We start from the raw sequence: 18,902 nt of genomic DNA, 5'->3' as shown, positions 1-18,902 counted from the left end.
GTAGTATAGTTTGAAGTCAGGTAGCATGATGCCTCCAGCTTTGTTCTTTTGGCTTAGGATTGTCTTGGCAATGTGGGCTCTTTTTTGGTTCCATAGGAACTTTAAAGTAGATTTTTCTAAATCTGTGAGGAAAGTCACTGGTAGCTTGATGAGGATGGCACTGAATCTATAAATTACCTTGGGCAGTGTGGCCATTTTCACGATATTGATTCTTCCTATCCATGAGCATGGTATGTTCTTCCATCTGTTTGTGTCCTCTTTTATTTCGTTGAGCAGTGATTTGTAGCTCTCCTTGAAGAGGTCCTTCACATACCTTGTAAGTTGGATTTCTAGGTATTTTATTCTCCTTGAAGCTATTGTGAATGGAAGTTCACTCATGATTTGGCTCTCTGTCTGTTATTGGTATATAGGAATGCTTGTGATTTTTGCACATTGATTTTGTGTCCTGAGACTTTGCTGAAGTTGCTTATCAGCTTAAGGAGATTTTGGGCTGAGATGATGGGATTTTCTAAATATACAGTCATGTCATCTGCAAACAAGGACAATTTGACTTTCTCTTTTCCTAGTTGAACACCCTTTATTTCTTTCTCCTGCCTGATTGCCCTGGCCAGAACTTCCAACACTATGTTGAATAGGAGTGGTGAGAGAGGGCATCCCTGTCCTGTGTCAGTTTTCAGAGGGCGTGCTTCCAGTTTTTGCTCACACTTTTGGTATTTTAGACATGAAGTCCTTGCCCTTGCCTGTGTCCTGAATGGTATTGCCTAGGTTTTCTTCTAGGGTTTTTATGGTTTTAGGTCTAACATTTTAGACAGTATATTAAAGCTCCTGTGAATTCTGGATTCTGACTTTTCCTCTCAGAGATTATTGTTCTTTCTGTTTTTTCCTTCTTTTTTTTTTTTTAATTTTTGCTTTTTTTTTTTTTTTTTGGTTTTTTTTTTTTTTTTTTTTTTTAGCAAGTTACCAAAATTAAAACTGTGAAATTTTGCCTTTGTCATTCTGGTGCAGAGCCAGCCATGTTTTGCTCAAATTAAAAAATATTATATTGCTATTTTTTAGTCTGGACTCTTGGGGTAGTCTCTGTGTTTTATAGCTCAGGGCTAAAGTCTCCAAAAGTATATCTGAAAACATCAAGAATTCATTGTCTCATGGGTTTCTAGGCCAAAAGTCAAAAATGAAGGTGTTGGCAGGGATACACTCCTTGAAAAACCCCAAGGAAACATTCTTCTTAACTCTGTCAACTGGCTTTCCTCACCCTGTGGTTCCATCACTTCAATCTCTGCCTCTGTGTTCACATGGTATTCTTGTATGTCTGTGTGTGTCCTTACCTTTTTTTATAAGGACATCAATCATTGAATTAAGGGCCAAAGTTAAATCCAGGATGATCTCATCTCGATCCTTCACTAATTTTATCTTTAAAGACCCTATGTCCAAACAAGGTCACATTCTGAGGTTCTGGGTGGTCATGAATTTTTGGAGCACACAATTCAGCTGACTATAGTGGGTTCAGGGGTACATCTAAACTTTGGGCAGTTTTCAAGTCTGTTCCAACTTTTATTTTCCACCAGGTTCTCTTGTGTTTCTTCTATGCCTAAGGGAAAGCTACTGGTAGACTAGAGATATATGAAAAGGTTGAGCCCTCTCTGATCCATGCCACTTCCAGTTAGCCAGGGATATATAGGGAGCGTATCAAATGCTTCTATGACTGCCTTATTGCTTCTGTCTTCCTTTTAAATTTTGACTTGTCCACTGGCCTGTTGCTTGCCCTTAGTAGAACTATAGTCATGGCTGGGTTTAAGTGGCTCATGCCTGTAACCCCAGCACTTTGGGAGGCCAAGGCAGGCAGACCACCTAAGGTCAGACGTTTGAGACCAGTCTGGCCAGCATGGCGAAACCCTGTCTCTACTAAAAAAAAAAAAAAATATATATATATGTGTATATATATGTGTGTGTGTGTGTATATATATATATATGTGTGTGTGTGTGTGTGTATATATATATATGTGTGTGTGTGTGTGTGTATATATATATATATATATATGTATATATATAGCTGGGTGTGGTGGTATGCACCTGTAATCCCAGCTACTCAGGAGGCTGAGGCACGAGAATAGCTTGAACCCAGGAGGCAGAGGTTGCAGTGAGCTGAGATTGTGTCACTGCACTACTCCAGCCTGGGCAACAGAACAAGAATTCTTCTCAAAAAAACAAAAACCAAACCAAACCAAACCAAACAACAAACCAAAGAAACAAACAAAAAAACCCCAAAACTACAGTCACAGGCCCATGGGACCTCTGACCTTCTCTATTAGCTTGCCTCTAAGATTCCTGCTTATTCCTGGTCACGCCACGGGCCAAGGGCTTTTCTTGCTCTCCAGTCAAGTCAGCCCCCACTGACAGTGAAGCGGCTGGTTATTTGTGGCCTGGCCTACCCTACTAGAACTGCTGTGATAAGGTAGTAGTTAGATGTTGGGGATGAGAGTAGCCCAGGAAAAACTGCATGGATTCTCATTACCTAAATTTCAGTAATTTTTCATAAATGCATGCTTCTCACTTTGTTTTAAGCCTTCGGTTCATCTTCAGAGATAAAATTTTAAGGAAAAGAGGATTTGGTGACTGCAATCCAGATTTAATTGTTTATTGATATCTTTTTCAGTGAGGAGACCACATTTGATATTTTTCTCTATTTTTGTTTCACTTTAGTACCTAAAACAGTGCTACCAACTGTCAGTGAACAATAAATAATCAACTGTACAAATATTATAATTGTAATCATATATAATGCTTTCTAATATTTTGCATTCTAAAATCTTTAAGATTGTGTGGTGGATAGATGAGTGCATTCTACCCACCCCCATCTCTATTTTATGGGTGAGAATTCTGAAAGGCAACAAAGTTAAATGACCCACCAAGATATGCTAACCTGTGCCATGGACCAAAACCTTCTAATTTCTAGATTATATTCTTTCCACTGCTCCATGAAGAAATCATCACGTCAGGATGGGGAGGTGTCACTGTACTTAAAATACAAAAATAAGTAACAAAGGAATAAGGGCAAAGGGTGTCAATTCTTGTTCTAGAAGTCTGAAAAACAATGAAAAAACAAAATGGAGCAGTATCTGGGTATGCTCTCCAGCTACATGAGTATCAGATGGAAGGGCAGTCACTTTTAGGGGCTGATTTCATTCTCAACATTTCCTTAACTGCACTCTCTTCCTGAACTGGGAACTCAGGACATTGTGGGGTATGACACTGAAGCATAGTGGTTTATATTACATGAGTGTAGAATCAAGCTTCTATAACAAAAACAATCAAACTTGCTTTCAACACCTGAGGAATCCATTCATCATCAAGACAGAAGGATTTTTAAAGATATTATATCCTAGTTTTCCCAGACTCTAAACTTTTTCAACTTTCTCTTTCCAAGTTTGTTTAATTTTACATCAGAAATACTAAGGTATAAATGACTGAATTACCTTTTTAATATGTCTGTTCTTTAGAATGAGTTGCATCTAATGTAGCTTTTTTTTTTAAGGGAAAAATGTGGTATACACAGTGGTTCTAAGTAACTTAAAAATAGATTAAAATAATAATTCACTCATTATTTTGGGGGAGCCTTCTATGCCATTGTCCTGGGACTTGGAGAAAAAAGATGCATCAACTTCAGCTCTTACGGATTTCACAAACATGTAAAGCAGCAAACATCTAGATTAGGGTTCTTAGAAGCCAGTCCCTAGACCAATAGCATCAGCATCACCTGGAAACTTGTTAGAAATGCAAATTCTTGGTTCTTACCACAGACTTGATGTATCAGAAACAGAGGTAAAGCTCAGCAATCGGTATTTCAATAAGCCCTCTAGGTGATGCTGATACACCATTAACGTTTGAAAACCACTGATATAGCTACATCTTAATCTATTGTAGTAAGTGCAACAATAGGAAATGTGTACATGGTAGAGAGGTGAAAATTGTTGACTTTATTATTGGCAGATGTGGAAGGGTCCAGAGAGGCTCTTTTTTCTTTTTCTTTTTTAGGAAGTGACATAAGAAATATTCATGAGGCACAGGATTTTGAGTCACTCTGCAGAGAATAAGGTTTCCCAGACTTAGGGTTTAGGATATCTGTGGGGATAACGGGGCAGGGCGGGGGCTTTGCAAAGAGCATTATAAAGACTTGGAATGATTAAAAACTATTAACTGTAGGCAGTGGTTCTAAATTTATTGGTGGAACTTTTGGGTAGGTGGGGAAAACAAAGTGTTCTCAAATCCAGATTTAAGTATAGCTTGGAGATGAAATAACTGCTTTATTCATGTTTGTATTCAAATATTTAAAGTCACAGCTAAAAATAAAAGCATTTTAAAATGCATTAATGAGCTCACAATAGGCTTCTCTTATTAACTGCTTTATTAATAAATGGCATAGCAAGATAGAGGCATGGAATCTACAGAGATGTTTGGATTCAAACTCTAACTCTCCAACTCGCTGTAAGATCTTGAGTAAGTTATTGAACTCTTCTAAGCCTTAATTTCTTGACCTAGAATCTAGTGATAGGAAAATTCCTACTTCAAGTGATTGAAAAATAACAAGATAATGAGGCATAATGCCTAGCCATATTATGTGCTCATATAACTTTAAGTATTATTATTTTATTACAAATCAAAGAGTTTTTATAAAAACTTGGAGTATTTATTACAAATAAAAGTAATCAAATGCAATTTTATCATTAAAAATTGTCCTCAAATTAAAAGATGATCTAGATCAGGCTTGTCCAATCCATGGCCTATGGGCCGCAAGATGGCTTTGAATGTGACCCTATACAAATTCAAAAACTTTCTTAAAACTTTATGAGATTTATGCAATAATTTTTTTTTTTTTTTGCTCATCAGCTATTGTTTGTGTTAGTGTATTTTATATATGGCCCAAGACAATTCTTCTTCTTCCAATGTGGACCAGGGAAGCCAAAAGATTAGACACCCTGATCTACATCATAATATTGTATTTATCTAATAGAAAAACGTGATTTAACAGATATTAGTCCAAAGTCAGCCGCTTTCACTAATGTATTTCTATTTTAATTCCAGAGACCTTTCAGTTTATTTCCAAAAGGCATCATGGTTTTCCCTTCAGTCTCACCTTCTTCCTGAATGGGATGCAGGTGAACAGGTTAAGCTCCTGTTGTGAATACAAGCATCGAAAAGGTTCCAGGCTTGGAGGCAAACGAGGCTACTTTGGGTTTGTGTGTGTTGAGAGATCATCTCCTTGCTACAAGTATGGAAATAAATGTCCTTTGGTAGAGGGCAAGTTTTGCTACATTTTTCTGTGGATGCTTTTACTAATGCATTTCTCTTCACAATTGTTAAAAAAATTCAGTATAGATGAGCCTGAAATATCTAAGTTCAGGGTTATTTATTGTTACATGGTGTGCTGAATTTGAAATTTTAAGATGGAAATCAGACTTACAGAGGTGTTGTATGATGAAGATAAAAGCTAGTGCATTTTAAATTATTTCACTTTCTATCTCTCCTTTCTTCTCACTTTAAGAACTGTTTCTGAAGGGAAGGAGAGAGATTTTTTGTTCACTTGTTGTGTGTGTTTGTTTGTCTGTTTTTCCTCATTCATCTTAGTAACTGGTTTTAGGCTGAACCTTAAAGTGTGTGCCAAGCATCTGACTTACATGACTGGACATTTTCAGTTATGCCTGTTAGAGGTTAGGTTTGCCTGCATTACTGTCTGACCCAGTTTTCATTATCTCCTTTAGTTTAAATCTTGGGCCTAACAAAATGCATGATAAAAGGCCAGTTTTGACTGTTATCAGCTTTCATATTGAACATTCTGTCTGAAATCAGGAGTGTTGCTTGTGGGCTTTTATATTTTCTAAAAGTATTGGCTAGATGCCAAGCTAGAACACAAGAGTGAATCAACTAAAGTACTTGTCTCCATGGAACTTATTCTAATGGAGGAAAAGCTAATAACATACCAATAAAGAAATTAATATATGTGAGATGGTCAGCATGATGAACACAAAACAGGGTAAGGGAGATATATGGAGTGAAGGGAGACAAGAGTCATGAGGAGTGTGTTATTTTATGTGGGATGGTTACAAAGGCCTCTCTGATGAGATGTCTTTTGAGCAGAAACCATAAAAAAAAAAAAGTTGCTTTCTTGAAATAACTTTCGAGATAGAGGAAAAGCATATACAGAAGGCATGAAGCAGGCACATGTTTGGTGTGTCTAAGGTAGCTTGGCCAGAGCAAAAGGAATAGAACCATGAAATTGGAGATGAGGTCAGAGAGACCGTGAGGGCAAGCCACGTAGAGTCCTAGAGTCATTGCAAGTACTTTAACTTTTATCTGAGAAGGATGGGAATCTTCTAAGGTGTGTTTTGAGCAATGACTTATCATGATCTAATAGTAACTCTTATGGGAAAAATAAACAAGGGAGTGTGGGGAATATAGCAGAAACTGCTTTAATCCAGAGAAGAGATAATGGTGGAATGAGTTAGAAGTAATTTTAAAGGTAGAGCTTACTGATGAATTGGATGCAGGAATTGAGATAAAGAGCAGAGTCAAACATGTTTCAATTTTTTTTGTCTTAAATAACTGGAAAGAAGTCCAGTTAACATGTATGTAAGATGAGACTGTGGAAGAAGCAGGTTTTTGGGGTGGAATGAAGCAGTTTTGGTTGAGGACACATTGAGTCTGAGACATGTATGAGATAAGCAAGTAGAGATGCTGAGTAGGCAGTGGAATATATGAATCCGGGGTGAGGTGAGAGGTCCAGGCTGGAGATGCAAATCTGAGACTGGTTTTTATACAGATGACATTTATAAGATTGCTTAAGAATTGAACATAGAGAAGATGTCTGAGTAATGAGTGTCACTCTATTTAAAAGATGAGGGAGATAAAGAGGAACTGGCCTAAGAAGGAAAGGCAGTGAGTAGAAAGAGAACCTAGAGAGAGTAGTATCTTGGAAATAAAGAAAATGGTTAAAGAATAAGGGCATGATTAAGGGAGTTGAATGTGTAGATAGGTAAAGTAAAATGAAGACTCAGGATTGGACATTGATTTGGTAGTGTGTTGGCTACTGGTGATCATGGCACAAGTTACAGTGCAGCAATTGGGGTGTAAGCTTTCTTGGAGTGGGTTTAAAAAATAGTTGGAGAAGAACTAAGGCCAGAGACTATAGAGAAGTTTTAAAAAGAATTTTGCTATAAAGAATGGTAATTAGGTGGTAGCCAGGAGGCAGAATGTAGGGGTTCAAGGAAGGCTCTTTATTTTTTAAGATGGGAGATACTATAATATGTTTATATGCTGATACAAAGGATTATTGAATACCTTAGAGAAGAAGAAACGTGATGTATGACATAAAGGGTGGAGATTTCTGGAGCTAAATACTTGGGTAGACTGGAGAAGATGAGATGTAAGGCTCAAGTAGGGGTATAAGCCTTAAGAAGAGGAGAAACATTCTTGTATGGTAACAGAAGGAAAGAAAGAGGGCATACAAGATAGAGACGTAAGTTGCTATTAATAGATGTGCTGGGAACAACTGGAAGCTCTCTGCTGATTGTTTCTATTTCTTAAACAATACATAAATTTATCAGCTGAGGATAAGGCTGAGAGAAGAGGGGTTGGGTGTTTCCAGAGAGATAAGAGCGTAAAAGAATCATCCAGAGGATGGAAGATTGAATGGCCTAGGGCAAGATAGTATCAGTGCCCATCTGTACTTAGGGACCACATGAACTGCCTTCCCATTCCAACTCAGATATGCTATCTCCTTATTTGGGGGCAGGTCATTTAACACAGTTCTGTTTAATTCCCAGGAAAGCTAATAAATATCTACAATCATCCATGTGCAAATATATTACATTCTTTTGGAGTTGTGGTATAAATCCAAGCTGTAAATTATTAACCCTGAGCACTTTCTATGGAAGTTCAGTACCAAAATCTGACTGACAGCATTTACTCTCATTCCACACTCACTGGCCTCTGTATAATTCTTTCTATGATTTCAACACTTGGTCCCCTCTAGATTCTTTCTTCAACCTTTTCAAATAATAACATCAAAATGGTTGCAATTTTAAAGAATAAGGCCTTTGACTCTCAACCGAAATGCATGGTTCTTACAGAAGAATCGTTTTAAATTTTTTTGTTAACTTCATAACCATTTTTCCAATGAAATCTATGAATGCCCAAAATGGAACAGTACATTGCCATTGGCTGTCTCCCTGTTGCAGGTCAGGTAAAAGTTGAGTCAGACTGGTTTAAATGGGACAGGGTTAGGTTCGTGAGTGTTAGAGCCTTGCTTGTTTGTCCTCTTCCTCACTTGAGACTTTTCTGGTTATTCTAGAGACCATGACACTGCAGAACTCCATGGAGATTTGAGAACTACCCCAAAGGAGACTGATAGTACTTACTATCTTCTATAACTTTGGTTTTTTTGTCACACCCATAATGATACTTTTAGTTATATTAAGCAATGCACACTAGTTCCTCCAATACATTCAAAATGAAATTAATTTTAATTTATTTTAAAAATGCCAGTCCCTGAAACATTTATGATGAGAAAAAGGAGGACACGGTACAATAAAATAACAGAAAATTATATTTCTAAAATGATTAGGAATTACCTGTTTAAGGTCCTCAGAAAACAAGAAAAGCTGAGCAGTGGTCACTTCCAAAGTGTAAGGTTCCACAACTTTCCTCATCTCTCAATTATAGGAACTGTTTGAAGAGGCATAGTAATTTTCAATTGCTAGCATGAAACATGGGAAGAAATGCCTAACCATGTAGAATGCAGACGGCTTTGAGTTTTAGTAATCATAATCAACACCTCAAATTATATTCAGAAGTCAAATAGGTAGTCAGTGACGAGGAGAGCAGATGTTGCTCACTTTGTTTGTCCAATTCCCTTCAGCAGATGGGCAATAAAAAGTCTGTGCATGCAGTAGGGAGGCATCAAAGCCTTTACGCAGCCACAACATAAACTAAAAGTAACAGCATATCAGAGGCTCCAAATCAATGGATTTGGTGTTGCAATTGATAAGGGAAGAACAGCTTGAACAGAAGGCAATGCTAGTAATCATATTCTGTGAAGATTCATGACACCTTTATTCCAAGGAAAGCAATGTGCTAAGCACATCATCATTATGGTCAAGAAATATTTATTGTGCTTAATATGGGTGAGATAAGTATAATCTCGTTATCTCATTTTTTACAGCCTGATAGTTACTTTGAGTGCAAATCCTTTTAGCTTTATTTTATGGGGAGATATTGAAAAGTTAAGTGATATAACTCGGTTCTCATATTTGCTTGTTGGAAAAATGTATTAAGATCAATTCCTTTGCTAATTCTATACTGCAGATGGCTGAAATTTAGTGAAATCTTCAGTTTCAGAAATTGCCATTGGATTTGTTCAGGTTGAGGCACTTTTCAGATTTTACGTATTATTCCTATTCTTCTGGGACTGGCAAGTCTTGACTGCTTGCTGATCCCTTTCACCTACCCACTATAAATTCAGTTCTCTGATAGTTGTGTCACATGGAGAGAGGGGGATGTGAGTAGTTCTAGAGAAAGAAAATGAAGAGACTGATAACTACTAGGTACCTTTTTCAGATCATGAATTTTATCCAGGTCTTGCCAGAAACTTCTCCAGATTGTATTAGTGTCAGCTGAGAGAGTGTGACATTTGTCTGTGTAACTAGTTATCTCTCCTAGTTATATCATAACTAGGAACTGGAGGCCTACACCTGTAATAGACCAATATGGTTGTGCTTCAGTACAATGTGATGGAGCCTAGCAGTCTTGAGCTAGAATCCAGCTCCATCACCCACGTACTGGGTGACCTTAAACTGCTAGAGCCTTTTAAGCCTTAGTTTTCTCATTTGTAAAGTGGTGACGATCGTTCTTAATTTATTGGTCTATGAGGTAATGAATTCCTTAAGATAATGGATACAGAGTACCCAGAAAAGAGCTTGGCACAGCGAGTGCTCAATAATCTTATCATTATCATAATCATCATTTTTATTAATGTATATATTATTATCATTGGAATTCTTATTTTAATATCAACTTAGATATAAAAAAGCTTTAGAAGACAATTTATTCACATTACTTTTGTTATAATGGATTTGAAAGTTTGAATGTCATAATGCATTCAGATTATCTGCATGGTTCACCAGATTTGACTTGGAATGACTTCATAACCTCTATAAATTATTGCCATTTTTGAGGAATAAGAACTTACTACCAGTAAAAATCACCAGAAGACTGTAGTACAGACTCCAAAAGGCCATTCTAAAAGCAATAATGACAGTTCTATGAAAATAAGTGTACAAACTCCTGAGTTATTTACCTAAAAGATGCAACAATATTTGACTGTATATATTACTTTAAAAAAATCAATCATATTTATTTAGAGCCAATCTTGTAAGTCTTTTGTTACTGTTGTTGTGTTGTTAAAATATGTTATCAGACTGAATGGCATCTTGCTTCTTCTGACCATTTTTATATCAGCTTCTCTATGTTTATAAATCTGCATGTTCTATTATCACATAATTCTCATTTAAAGACTTGAAATGTATTTTTATGTATGTAAAATTATATACCCATCTATATTTCTGTATCTATGATACATGTTATTGTTTAGGACCAAAAATATTCTTGAAGGCACAGATTTTAGTTTGAAACTATAGTTCTTGGTTGATGTTTTATTTTATTTTGTTTATTATTTTGGATAATATTATTAAGAATTTGTTGTGTTTGTTTACAATAGCTTAGTATCAAAAAAGAATAGTTTATTTTTAATTAGCTTTTTAATTATTTGTTTTTATTAGTGTATACTATAATCAAAATATTTTTGTATCGTTTTTTACTAGTATAAGAGATAAGTGCTTTCAAAAGTTTTGAGGTTCCATTGTGCTGTCTATAAGGGTTAACAAACGCTTCCTGCTAATATTTTTCATAGGTGCATTATTGCAATGGGCCTTGACAAAAAAACATCTTTGCCAAAATCTAGGAAAGAAAAGAGCACTGAGAAAGGAGAGGAACTGAAGAAGGCTGAGGGGAAAGTGAGACAAGAGAGGGAGTATGTGGTACCAAAAAGAAATGAAATCAAGAAGAACCAGACCTCTGTCTCAGCCAAATTTTCAGCTCAAGAAATAAAAACAGGGCTCAAAGAAGTTATAACTGCTGTGGAGGAAATGACAAGTAAAGGAAAACCAGGACAAGATGTCTGGGAAGACGACCAGGAAAATACTTTAAAATATGGTAATCAACAACACAAGTTTCTTTTCTTGTTGCTGCGGCTGTTTCATTTGTCTTTGAAGTGTGGTTATCAAAATTTTCAAAAATACCCATTAAATGTTACCCAGCTGTGGACTTTAGGCAGCGCTGTTACTGTGGGGCGTCCCCGATCTCCTTCCTCTGCTGTTTTGTGTGGAGTCCTTTGTCACCTTCCTTAGAGGAGGGCAGACCTAACCCCCAAAAGGTTAAAGGTTCTTGCTGCAGAGATGAGGAGGGAGAATAGAGTATATGTCAATATGAGTTAGAGACTCTATTGACTCTGTTGACTTCTGCATTTTGACCAAATAGAATTTTACCTATTTTAAAAGTTTTTGCAAGTACTGTTTTTCATGAAATTGATGAATTGCTTTGACACCAGGTAGGTACAACCTATATAATTATATGATGATAGAGTATTCCATAACTAAAAACAGTTGGCTATAGGATTAGGGTTGTAGAACCTATCTGTCTACTGTTTTTCGCTTTTTTCTTTATTCTCTGTTCTCTCCTTCTTCCTCTCTCCTACCTTCCCCTGCTTCTCTGTTTCCCTCTCTCCATACACATACACTCACCCCACCCCCACACACACGCACACATGCACATTCATATATATACATACACGCATACATATGCAGGCATGTCTCATTTTATTGTGCTCACTTTATTGCACAGGCTTTGCAAATATAGCACTTTTTATAAATTAAAAGTTTGTGGCAACCCTGCATCAAAGTCTATCAGCATCATTTTTCCAACAGCATGTGCTCACCTCATCTCTGTGTCACATTTTGTCAATATTTCTAACTTTTTCATTATTATGATATCTGTCATGGTGATCTGTGGTCAGTGATCTGTGTTGTTACCATCGCAATTGTTTTGGGATGCCATGAGCTGTACCCTGTAAGAAAGTGAACTTAATCAATGTTCTGACTGCTCCACTGACCAGTTGTTCTCCAGTCTCTCCCTTCTCCTTGGTCTTCTCTGTTCCCTAACACACAACAGTATTGAAATTAGGTTAATTAATAACCCTATACAATATACTCTAGATGTTCAAGTGAAAGGAAGAGTCTCATGTCTTTCACTTTAAATCAAAAGAATTGATTAAGCTTAGTGAGGAAGGCATATTAAAGGCAAGATATGCTAAAAAGCTAGGCCACTTGTACCAAACAGTTAGCCAAGTTGTGAATACAAAAGTAAAGTTCCTGAAGGAAGTTAAGAGTGCTACTTCAAGTGAACATGTGCATGACAAAAAAGAAATATTTATTGCTGATGTATAGAGAATTTTAGTGGTCTTGATAGAAGATCTAACTAACCACAATATTCTCATAAGCCAAAGACTAAGTCAGAGCAAGGCCCTAACTCTCTTCAATTCTATGAAGGCTGAGCGAGGTGAAGAAGCTGCAGAAGAGAAGTATGAAACTAGCAGAGGTTGGTTCATGAGAGTTAAAGAAAGAAGCCATCTCCATAGCATAAAAGTGTGAGGTGAAGTGGCAAGTGCTGATGTAGGAGCTGCTGCAATTTTATCCAGAAGACTAGCTAAGATCATTTATAAATGTAGCTACATTAAACAGTAGGTCTTCAGTGTAGATGAAACAGCCTTACATTGAAAAATATGCCATCTAGGACTTTCATAGCTAGAGAGGAGGAGTCAACACCTGATTTCAAAGCTTCAAAGGATAGGCTGACTCTTCTTTTAGTGGCCAATGCAGCTGGTGAGTTCATGATGAAGCCAATGCTCATTTAGCATTAAAAAATAATCCTAGGGCCCTTAAGCCATATACTAAATTTTATCTGCTTCTGCTCTATAAATGAAACAAACAAAGCCTGGATGACAGCACATCTACTTACAGCATGGTTTGTGGAGTATTTTCAGCCCACTGTTGAGACCTACTGCTTAGGGAAAAAGATTTCTTTCAACATATTACCACTCATTGACAATGTACCTGGTCACTCAAGAACTTTGATGAAGATGTGTACTGCGATAATGTTGTTTTCATGCCTGCTAACACAACATCCATTCTATTATTATCCTTATGGATCAAGGAGTAATTTCAGATCTTATTTAAAGAATATATTTTATAAGGCTATAACTGCCATAGATAGTGATTCCTCTGATGGATCAGGGCAAATTCAATTGGAACCTTTCTGGAAAGGATTCACAATTCTAGACACCATTAAGAACATTCATGATTCGTGGAAGGAGGTAAAAATATCAACATAAACAGGAGTTTGAAAGAAGGTGATTTTAGCCCTCATGGGTGACTTTGAGGAGCTCAAGACTTTGGTGGAGGGAGAAATTGCAGATGTGGTAGAAATAGCAAGAGAATTAGAAGTGGGGCCTAAGATGAGACTGAATTGTTGTAATCTCATGATAAAACTTGAATAGATAAGGAGTTGCTTCTTAGGGATGAACAGAGAAAGAAGTTTCCTGAGATGGAATTTACTCTTCTTGAAGATGCTGTGAGCATTGTTGAAATGACAACAATGAATTTAGAATATATATAAAATGTATTAGTTGATAAAGGAGTGGCAGGATTTGAGAGGATGGAGCCCAATTTTGAAAGAGGTTTTACTGTGAGTAAATGCTATTAAACAGCATTGCATGCTACAGATAAATCTTCATGAAAGCAAGAGTCAATAGATGTGGCAAACTTTATTGTTGTCTTATTTTAATAAATTTCCACAGCCACCCCAGCCTTCAGCAACCACCACCCCGATCAGTCAGGAACCATTAACATCAAGGGAATAACCTCCACCAGCAAAAAGACAGTGACCAGCTAAGGCTCAGATGATTGTTAGCATCTTTTATCAATAAAGTGATTTTAGTTAAGGTGTATAAATTTTTTTATAATAATATAATATAATGCTGTTGGGTACTCAATAGACTGTAGCATAGTAGGAACATAATTTTGGATGCACTAGGAAACCAAAAAGTTTATGTGATTATCTTTTTTGCAATGACCTGGAACTCAACCTGCAATATCCCTGAGGTATACCTGCATATTGAATATATATAGGTATACATTCAGGGGTATAGGTATGCTTGTATATACTTACACGTGTATATAGGTATGCCTGTATATACTTATACCTAAAGCAGTAATAACAACAATAATAAAAGTACCAAGCACTGAGCACTGAACTAGGCACTGTGCACACACAATCTCATTTTATCCTCACCATTCAACACGGTAGATATTATTACTTCAATTTTACAGGCTGGGAAATTGAGGCTTAGATACACAAAAAGAAAGTAGCAGAACAAGAATTTGCACCCAGGTTTGTCTAATTCCAAAGCTCAGTCTTTCAAACACTGTACAACCTTCTATTACAAGTTAGCCTACCCACTACATGGTTGTGATAGTGTGTCCAAAGTATCAGAAAGGGAGAACTGCCTGTGTGTCCCTCATTCTCAGGAGACAAAGCCTGGTTAGGGGGCACAATAACCATGGGTTGGGGTGACCTGTGGAAGGGCTGGCTTCGAGAAAGGGACAACTTCTAGGTATTTTCTTCCCCACCTCACATTTTTGCTGCCCAAGTGTTTCAGGAATCCAAGAGAATAATTACAGGGCTGTTATAGCACTAGACCTCATGTTGGATTACTACTGAATATAGTGAATCTTTTACAAAAGATTTCACTTAGAACAGTTTTACCAGCTCACCATTCTTCACAATCTCTTCTAGTCTTTGTCTTATCTTGGCATGAGAATTTTAATATATCTGTAGCAATAGTAATCACAGAGGTATTAACAAATAGGATGTGTTTTCATGTGTTTTAACTTTGAAGACATGGTGGTTTATGGAAGTCATGTTCAGTGGAAGCTTTTCATTTTCTTTTTTTTTTTTTTTCTTAAACCAACATAACTAGTGCCATGAGTGATGTACTTTATACTCATGATACCTATGATAAAGTTTTTCCTGGAGTCTCTCTTCCATGTTGGCTAGTTAATGGACTTTAAATGTCCATTTCCTTTTTTAAAAACGCAGCCACAGCAGCAAGGGTTCAGCTCTCTGCATAATAGTCGCTGATGTAAGGGCAGCAAGAAGTTTGAATCGAGGTCAGCAAGATTAGGTTGTGGCAGATTGATGTTGACCTGGTGTTGACTCACGTCCTCATTAGTGGGGATGGTAAACAACAAGCTAATTAAATTCTCTAGAAGAAGGCAAATGGGATGGGGAGAACAGAAGAAATTGTGTAAAAGGTTTTAGAAAGCATGCCACTTTTATTCATATCAAAAACGTGAGTAGATGGCACAAAGGTGGTGTGCTTTGAGCTATAATGCCAACGGAAGGCTTGTGGTTAATAGAAAGCTAGTATTTAAATGTGATGATAGCAGGGATAGAATAAAACCAGGGCAGCCTTGACTTTATATTTGAGAGAAAACACAAAATATGATGCCGGGACTGTTCTTGTGGTTCACTTCATGTTCCTTCACTTTTGTGCTGTGTTTCAATTATATAATTGTAATTGTGTCCTAATTGCGGGCACTTGTACTGCCTGATTTTAGTCAGGTGCCTCGACTAAAGTGTGTTGCTGTCAAAGGAGTACATATCATTTGTGATTTCTCCTGTTCTATAATCTACTCCCTTCGCTACGCAATCACAAGGACTATTAGTACTAATCCATAAAATTTATTATGCACCTGCTATTCATGGCACTGTGCTAAGCATGTTCCAGGGATTATTGCTCTCAATCCTCACCACAGCATTGTATTACCCATGTTACAGATGGAGAAACTGAAGCTTAAAGACAAATTGCTCAAGGTCACATAGTTAGTAAGTGTTTTAACTGGGTCTTGGGCACATGAATGCCTGATTCCCAAACCCTCACATTTCACTACTATGTAACACTACAGATGGAATTACAGCAATCCCCTCATATTCTCTCTGGCCCTCTGCTTATCTTATGATCAGTAGCAAACACCTGTAGTGTGATATATGTATGTGTATTCTGCAGCTAATCTCACCTTTCTCTTTTGGGAAGTCTTCCTTGAGACCCTAAAATGACTTTCCGCTCTCTTTTCATTTCATTCTGCTTACTTGACACTACTTCACACAATTAATTATATATCCTATATAAAAATCCATAGCAATCCAGCCCAGTTGTGTTGAAAAACACATTACTGAGGATCACATATTAAAAACTACTATAAAGTGAGTACAGTGTTTCTTGTGTACCTACATCTTATTCCCTCAATAAAAATTGGAGAGTCCTTCATGGCAGGGAATGTCTTATTGTAGTGTCTTCTATCTTGCAGTTTTATCCTCTTAAACGTAGAAGATTCTCAAAAAATAGGCTTATTGATTGATAGTTAACAGGGTTATCCTATAACTTGGGAATTATCCTATAACTTGGCCGGTAATACTTGGATCAAAATATTTGCTCGTTTTTATTAGTATTTTCTGTTTGTGTCTAACAATATACAGCAAATTCTTTATCTTCTTGCTTATTTTACAGTTTTGGTTTACTGATATTCATATTTTGTATTTAAATGTATTAAATCTCTTTTGTGGAAACATTTTTGTGATTATCTAATTTTCTTTGTTACAGGTTTTGATTTCACTTTTCCCCTTCTATCTCCCTCATTCTCTGTATTTACAGAGCTTTCTGCATATGCACAGGGCATACATTTCTAGATTAAGTTTCTTTCACTGGGTGGACAGCTCTCAAGTAAATTACCCGAGAAGCCCACCCCTGCGCTGACAGAGAAGCCAGAATAGCTAATAACTAAAACACACAACATTGAGAAACCTTTATTTTCATGGTAATTTTTATTTTAAGGATAATTGTTTATTTGCTTAATTGGTTCTGCATGAGATCCTTTTGCTCTCTATCCTTGGCATGTTGTCACTTCAAGATTTTTAGTTTTTCGTGGAAGGAAAGGGGGAACAATTAAATATGAAAGGTGAAAAATTATAACCACGAGGGACAGCTGGAGTTTATCTGATGTGACAATTTCCTTCTCCTGCTACAGATTTTTTGCACCTCTGCAGGGAATAAAGCAAATATGTGACTGTGACAGGAATATTCTATTTTGTATAAATATTTATCATTGAAATGTAATTATTTCATTTATTGTAGGAATGAAGAATGCATATGATTTCAGTTCTGGCCTACATATAGAATCCTTCATAATGCCTTTTCTTGATGTCCATTTGTGTTTTAAAGAATGTGCTATTCACAGTGTTACTTCTCAGGGCCTTTGGACTTGATTAATTGAATTTTTCCACTTCACTATTCATTAAGTTGATATCCAAATATTTTGAACACTTTTCATATGAAATATGACCTCACTGGATCTCCAAATTAACTTTCATTATTATAATCCTGTTCTCTTCATTTTTAATTTATTTCTAATTTATTGTTTTATATGAAGTTCTTCTCTTTCCATTTTGGTTATTTTAGATGATGATGTTCATTTGTAAATGAGCTTTTATTAGGTTTCAGCCTTGTCATTTGGAGCTTCATTTCTTTTGTGCTCTTGTGTATGTAACTGATTGGAATCTTTGATCATTTGCTGTTAGTTTTCCATGTTCACTAATTGAACGAAAAAGAAGAAGCAAAGAAAGGCTCAGAGAAGAGAGGATAATGGAGTCAAAGTTCTCATTACGGAGAAATAGGTTAAGAAAAGGGGTTCTATTTTCATTCTTATAGTGGAGATTTTCTTTTTTCAGAGTACGAAGAAGATTTTGAAGTAGATGAGGAGAAACAAGGTGAAAAAGCTAATGAAGAAGGACAGGCCGATGTTCAAATGAATGGAATACCACAGTCACCTTTAGATGATAAAAGAGATAATTTAGACCCTGAAAAACAGAATGAAACCTCATCACAGAAGGCACCAGATGCCCATGACAATGTGAAAGATGAGAATGATGGATGCTCTGAGAGTGAACTGGAAGAAGATAAACAAGGCGAGTTGTTCAGCTTATCATGTAACATAGGCTGTTTATTGAGTGTGTTTACTACTTTTCTTTGTTTTCTATTTAATGAAATAATCCTCTTTGTTTCTCTTGAATATATATATATATATTTAACTTTTAAATAAGGGGTACTTGAGGTTTGTTACACAGATAAACTTATGTCATGGGGGTTCGTCGTACACATTATTTCATCACCTAGGTATTAAACCCAGCACACATTAGTTATTTTTCCTGATCCTCTTTCTCCTCCCATGCTCCACCCTTCAACAGGCCCCAGTGTTTGTTGTTCCCCACTATGTGTCCATGTGTTCTCATCATTTAGCTCCCACTTTTGAGAGCATGAGGTAATTTGTTACCTTCGTACTTTATTAATGCAGCTTCAAAAATCTAATGAAAGAGGACGTAAAACAAATGTGTCTGTAACTATTTTAGAATGTAAAGGAATCTTAAAAAGCACATTTATGACTATAGCCATATCCTATCAGTGTTCCAATTACATTGCAAATGTAACAAATTGTTTGGAAGGAAAAAGTTAAAAATTTCCTATTTCCACAGTTCAGTGTATTTTTCCACTACATAAACTTACATACCAATATTTATGTAATTTTTTACAAATATATGAACATATAATTCATGTTACTCTTGAAATTGTTTTTTTTAGTTTATGCACATATATTAAGTATCCCAAGAAGTCAATACATGTATGA

General features: G+C 36.4%; 1 protein-coding gene across 1 annotated transcript in view; it reads left to right on the top strand.

Moving 5' to 3' along the window:
* The window catches only part of ERICH3 (glutamate-rich 3), a 119,229-nt gene that overhangs the window by 63,231 nt on the left and 37,096 nt on the right, over window positions 1–18,902 (top strand). Inside the window, exons 9-11 of the mRNA XM_011936922.1 lie at window positions 5,080–5,266; window positions 10,961–11,262; window positions 17,950–18,186. Coding sequence (XP_011792312.1) covers window positions 5,080–5,266; window positions 10,961–11,262; window positions 17,950–18,186 — 726 coding nt within the window. The remainder of the gene's footprint in view (window positions 1–5,079; window positions 5,267–10,960; window positions 11,263–17,949; window positions 18,187–18,902) is intronic.

Source organism: Colobus angolensis, unplaced genomic scaffold, assembly GCF_000951035.1.
Source record: "Colobus angolensis palliatus isolate OR3802 unplaced genomic scaffold, Cang.pa_1.0 Scaffold158, whole genome shotgun sequence".
NCBI lineage: Eukaryota > Metazoa > Chordata > Mammalia > Primates > Cercopithecidae > Colobus > Colobus angolensis.
Note: the sequence above shows the minus strand (reverse complement) of the source record. Positions and strands in the feature narration are given on the sequence as shown.